Source organism: Ammodytes marinus (assembly GCF_949987685.1).
Source record: "Ammodytes marinus genome assembly, chromosome: 23".
Lineage (NCBI taxonomy): Eukaryota > Metazoa > Chordata > Actinopteri > Uranoscopiformes > Ammodytidae > Ammodytes > Ammodytes marinus.
The window spans coordinates 19,221,143-19,228,124 of record NC_137227.1 but is presented as its reverse complement, the minus strand read 5'-3'; the positions used below and the strand labels follow the sequence as shown (position 1 = coordinate 19,228,124).

Below are 6,982 nucleotides of genomic sequence, written 5' to 3'. Positions count from 1 at the left end.
GAACGCAGCCGGAATAAGTTTTTACTCCCAAAAGTAATTTCCTGTCAATTCTCCTATTTCTTCCTTTCATTTCCCTCTGGCCTGAACCCTGCTTCTTCCCTTCCTAAGTCACCAGAGCTACACACATCTCCACTCTACCACTTGTATTTCTATGCACCCGACATTTCGTCGTCAGGAAGCCCACTCCATCCTAAACATTGTCCTTTTTTTCTTAATTTTTTTCAGTAATTGTTTTATAATTTATCTATCTATCTATCTATCTATCTATCTATCTATCTATCTATCTATCTATCTATCTATCTATCTATCTATCTATCTATCTATCTATCTATCTATCTATCTGTCTGTCTGTCTGTCTGTCTGTCTGTCTGTCTGTCTGTCTGTCTGTCTGTCTGTCTGTCTGTCTGTCTGTCTGTCTGTCTGTCTGTCTGTCTGTCTGTCTGTCTGTCTGTCTGTCTGTCTAACTATCTATCTATCTATCTATCTATCTATCTATCTATCTATCTATCTATCTATCTATCTATCTATCTATCTATCTATCTATCTATCTATATTATCTATCTATCTATCTATCTATCCATCCATCCATCCATCCATCTACCTATCTATCTATCTAAAAATATTGTCTAGCTTACCTTAAACAAGGAAAACAATTCTCTACACTTACCATCCTTTTTTAAATATATTTTTATTTTTCAAATTCTCTGCTCTATTTTCCGTGTCTCGTTTCCATCCCTGAAACGACTTGAGTCTCATCTTTCTGTTTCGCTGCCTTTTCCTGCTGTGAGACTGTTAATGGAAATGCTAATCGGTGCGGCACAGTTTGACTCCAAAAAGTGCTAGCGGAAAAAAGCCAAAATATTTCACACTAGAGTGCAAAAAAACACTCATGCACACACACACACACACACACACACACACACACACACACACACACACACACACACACACACACACACACACACACACACACACACACACACACACACACACACACATGCACACACACACACACACACACACACACACACACACACACACACACACACACACACACACACACACACACACACACACACACACACACACACACACACACACACACACACACACTCACACTCACTGCATAGTGTCATTTTCTGCTCCCAGCAAATAGCAGATGCACTACAGACTGAAGTAGAATCAGCTTCAAGAGTGAGGATGTGCCGATGATAGCATTTGACTACACACACACTCACTCTCACACACACACTCACACTCTCTCTCTCTCACACACACACACACACACACACACACACACACACACACACACACACACCCACACACCAATTTCTGGGGAATAGAAGTGGGACGAAAACTGCCAACAAAGTGTCAAACCAACACAGTCGAACAATACTGGCACAGCGGGTGTCCTTTCATTGTTCAAACTAACCTCTAAATAACCATTCAAGTCTCCCTGGCAACAAAGAAAAGGGTCAACAACAACATTGTGCCAAATCCCAGACAGCCAATCACACAACACATATTGTTCCTGGTTGAAAGTGGCTGCATTGGCTGTATCCCATTACAGAGACCGCCTCCTTGGTAGGACGCGGTCTCGCGGTCTATGAAGGCTATAGCCTATGAAGGCCGATTCGAAGGCCGAACCAGGGCCGAACGAGCGTTGTTAAATGGGACGGTCTCCGCAGGTCTCCGTTTACGAGCATTTCCGGTTTACGTAACAAGCCGTTACCTTGCGTGAGGACTCGCCGCTCCTGTGCTGCCTAGCAACCCTGATTGCTGCCAACGGAGACAGCCTTGTCAACAGAGGAAAAAAGAAAAAGAAGTTGCCTACCAGACGAAAAGAAAAAAAAGTACAAGAAAAAGGAAGATAAAAGTTAAGAAGATGGAGCAACACGTTGCTGTTTTGTTATTTTTAATTTTATTTTATGCCATCTCTGAAAAAAATGCAATGAATCATGGGATATGTTGGGCTGCGAAGGATACATCTGATGCAGCCTTCAAAACCGTGAAACGAAGGCTGCATTTCACGGCTGCATATGAGGAGCCTTGCAAGGAGCCTTGCAAATGGAACAACCTTTGCGCGCCGCTATGACGCAATCGGTCTTCAAATGCAGCCTTCGTAGACCGCAACCCCTGAATCGAGATACAGCCATTGTTTGGCAACGAGATTCTTTTTCTCTGTATAATTTTTTTAATTTTATCATTATTACTTTTTTAACAACAACAGACCAGAAATAATAAGAAAAAAATAAAAGTGTTTACGTTGTTCATTGTTTGATCTTAAGGAAAATGCGGAAAATGCATCGTTAAAGACCTGTAACACACACACACGCACATACACACACACACACACACACACACACACACACACACACACACACACACTAACATAACATTCAAAAACACACACACACACACACACACACACACACACACACACACACACACACACACACACACACACACACACACACACACACACACACATACAAACATTGTGTCTATGTCCTTGGCAGTGAGATTATGTGATAGTTGTAGAAGCTGTTGAAAGACTTTGATGGATTATGAGCTCATTGACGACAAGCTGCTTCCAAAGTCCCTTCAGATGGTCCAACAATGTTCTTAACGCTCAGGCTAAATCCAGGGCACTCAGCCAGTGATTGTCCCTGGGTTCCAAATCGCATACTCTTTCTTTTTCTCTATTCTACATACTGCATCTGACCATAAAAAATATCTAGTTAGGATGCAGTATGCTACAATTGGGACATACTTTTACTTTGTTTATTTCATCATCACATTGTGCCTTGATCTTGCCTTATGCTTTTATATCTATCTCATCTCTGTTTGTTTTCATATGGAAGCTTCGTCCATGTGACGTCACTTCCGGTGCGCACTGAATTGTGGGTCAGAATCGCCCCAAATAACATGCTGATTTCAACACTAAAAATCTCCACCAGATGTAGCAGGCATCCGTGTATTTTTTTTAAAGCATACTAAATATGGCCACAAGAATTGGGACATCCTAAATCTTTTTTTCTACCATACTAAATAGTAGATAGTATGTTTTGTGGCCCGCTACCATAATACGTACTCATCTTTGTATGAGTATCTCACTCACTCACTCACTCACTCACTCACTCACTCACTCACTCACTCACTCACTCACTCACTCACTCACTCACTCACTCACTCACTCACTCACTCACTCACTCACTCACTCACTCACTCACTCACTCACTCACACACACACACACACACACACACACACACACACACACACTCACTCACTCACTCACTTACTCCACTGTAATGTATCTAGTCTAAGTACACACCTAATCACTATTAGTCGTGCAAACCGGTCCCATCCTGTTTTCCACTCGCTGAAGGTCAACGAGGATGTGAATTCATTTAGCGCCAAATAAATTGTTTAAATTAAAATGGCCGCTCGTTACGTTAAAGGTCAGATGCATATACAAGGCGCCAGTGTCACGGTTTCTCCCTCTGCGGTTAATAGAGTCTAATCGGGCATCATTACAGGCTGAAATGAATTACCTGTATTCAAGTATTCAATTCACAAAGCTTTATTGCCATGGGTATTATAAGACGATAGTATTGACTAAGCATTACAGGTATTATCTATATAATATACAGCTCTGGAAAAAATTTAGAGACCACTCCAAATGTTCAGTGTCTCTCGTTTGACTATTTATTTAGAGGCATATGTTTGAGTAGAATGAACATTTTGGTTTTATTATACAAACTACTGACAACATTTCTACCAAATTCCAATAAATCATTAAGACAATGCAGCCCCAGAAAAAAATTAATAGACCAGTCTGGACTTTTCTTAAATCTTCATCTCTACATTACATATTGAAAATGCTCTTAATGAAAATATTTTATTATTGGGAATTTGGTAGAAATGTTGTCAGTAGTTTATATTATAAAACCAAAATGTTCATTCTACTCAAACATATGCCTCTAAAGAGTAAAACGAGAGACACTGAACATTTGGAGCGGTCTCTTAATTTTGTTTTCCAGAGCTGTATATAGCGGTAGCACCATGGAAACTGCCTTTTGCCTTTGCCAGTCGAGTCACTATTTTCAATCTGCTTGACAATGCCGGTAACTTGAAGCCTTAATTTATCTGTCAGCTGTTGAGAAAGGGTCCCCACACACACACACACACACACACTTACACACACACACACACACACACACACACACACACACACACACACACACACACACACACACACACACACACACACACACACACACACACACACACACACACACACACACACACACACACACACACACACAGCTGAAACATCTTATTTTGTCTTCTTACAAACGCAGTCAACCTGAAAGAACAATGATGTTTGTGTCGCATCACATTTGAATCAATCTCCAGTTGTTTGACGACAGCTACTCTTGAATAACTGCTAGTAGGTAAACAGAGGGTATGTGTGTGTGTGTGTGTGTGTGTGTGTGTGTGTGTGTGTGTGTGTGTGTGTGTGTGTGTGTGTGTGTGTGTGTGTGTGTGTGTGTGTGTGTGTGTGTGTGTGTGTGTTTGTGTGTGTAAGCAAAACAAAAGACAGCTTTTCAATCAACCTTCATGTATACTCCAAGGACATTAAGATTGTACCCTTATTTTGCAGTGACAACAACGTTAAAAGTAACATACGGTGTGCTCCGGTGGTGTAGTGGATAGAGCGCGTACCATATCGGCTCCGGACCCGTGGACCTTTACCGCAGGTCATCCCCCCTCTCTCTCTCTGTCTCCCCATTTCAACTCTGTACCGTCTAATAAAGCTTGAAGATGCCAAAAAATATTTAAAAAAAATACTCAATTCTGCAATCTGTGGAATAACTAACAACCTCAGGGCTTTATATCAGTGAGGGGATGAGTTTAAATGAGCATCTGTTCAGACAACAGTTTGCCCCATGGTCTCCGCACACACACACACACACACACACACACACACACACACACACACACACACTCTCTATCACTCTCTCTCTCTCTCGCTGTTTTTACTCTGCAAGCTGCTCAGACTAATTATGAGCAGATGTAAATGATGTTGTTTTTTTCTACTGTTTTTGTTTGTTTATTAATTGTCACTGCTGGTTTATGTCAATGCTCATTTTATTGCACCACAACTCAACACCTTTTTTTTTTAAGATAATTTTTTGGCATTTTCAAGCTTTATTAGATAGTACAGAGTTGAAATGGGGAGACAGACAGAGAGAGAGAGAGAGAGAGGGGGGGGGATGACCTGCAGTAAAGGTCCACGGGTCAGATTTGAACCTGCGACCACTGCAACGAAGGCCGGAGCCAATATGATACGCGCTCTATCCACTACACCACCGGAGCGCTCCGACAACTCAACATTTTTAAAGCCTGTCCAATAACATTGTTGTTCAATCTGTTCTTTTATTGCCTCAGTATTAACGCACAACAACACAGAAGATTGAAAAGAAAGTGAAAGAGACACAGACCGCACACACTACACACAGACAGACACACACAGACACAGACACAGACACACACACACACACACACACACACACACACACACACACACACACACACACACACACACACACACACTAAACATGTCAGTACGAATCAGGCAAAGATGAGGGTTTTTTAAATGGTCTTTCGTCCGGTAAAATATGCAAATTTTCAACCTTAAGAATCTGGAAATGCTCATTGGAAGATTTCAATCTGCCCACACTCAGGTTTGGCTGAGACTCAATTATTCTTATTCATCTTGTCTCTATGTAAATCACACTGAGATAGAGAGAGGGCTCTTCACAGCTCACTTCACCAGATGAATGATAGAAAATTACAAAAATCCTTAAGAGACAGAAAGCTCCTCTGAAACATAATGTGGTATCTTGACATGCGGCTCCAGTTCAGCTTTTATTTCCCTTTTTAACCTGTAATTTTTTATTTTATTTGTATTTTTCAATTCTATTTTTTTTTATTGATTTATTGATTGATTCTATTGATTTCAGACATATCAAAAATACAAAACAAAATGAAAAGCATGAAAATACAATAAACAAAAATTAAGTTTAAAATATTTTACATAAAAGAAAAAAATAAACAATTTACATATATTGATATGATATGCCTGAAAAGGAGTAGGAGGAAGTATGCACTTATTTTTTTTCTGCTTTTCTAATGTGTACTCTATACTTGATGTGTTTTAATCATGATGTGTTTCATGCCCCTGTAAAGCACTTTGAATGGCCTTCTTGTGTCTGAATTGTGCTATAGAAATACACTTGCCTTGCTGTGATTTGCGTCCCCCACTCTGCTTATTACCTCATTGAGTCATTTGTCACAAGCCGTTGCTTCATTGTTATTCATTCATTCATTTATAAAACGGACCGTGCACATTAATAAACATTATTTTTTTAACGTGCCAGACTTACATCATCAGAGAGTGATATTTAATCGTAGTCTCTAGACAATTGTTTTCAAAGTCACCCTCAGTGTTTAATCGCACCAGACTGCAAATATGAAAGGAGCCGTTTGTCTTGCCAAACTGTTGGTATTCCATTATAAAAACTCACTACCTATCTGTATCTCTTTCTTCCAGACCGGCAAGATGAATCCCATGACACAGCTGTACTACAAGAAGGTGAGAGTCTGTTTTTGCTGATGTCTGTTACTCTGTTGCCAAAACAGGGCCGAACAAATCCCCTTAGTTTCCTCATTTACATATACACCTCTGGAAAAAAATTAAGAGACCACTCCGAATGTTCAGTGTCTCTCGTTTTACTATTTAAAGGTTTATGTTTGAGTAGAATGAACATTTTGGTTTTATTCTACAAACTACTGACAACATTTCTACCAAATTCCTCCCAAAAATATTATATTATATTGTCATTAAGAGCATTTCCATTAAGTAATGTAGAGATGAGGATTGAAGAAAAATCCAGACCAGAAGAAGAAAACTGG

At 40.0% G+C, this 6,982-nt stretch overlaps 1 protein-coding gene across 1 annotated transcript in view; it reads left to right on the top strand.

Annotated features, from left to right (window-relative positions):
- Positions 1-6,629: 6,629 nt before the first annotated feature.
- The window catches only part of trpc5a (transient receptor potential cation channel, subfamily C, member 5a), a gene marked incomplete at both ends in the record, with an annotated part of 52,611 nt that continues 52,258 nt past the window's right edge, over positions 6,630-6,982 (top strand). Inside the window, one exon of the mRNA XM_080052004.1 lies at positions 6,630-6,662. Within this exon, the coding sequence (XP_079908130.1) occupies positions 6,630-6,662 (33 nt within the window). The remainder of the gene's footprint in view (positions 6,663-6,982) is intronic.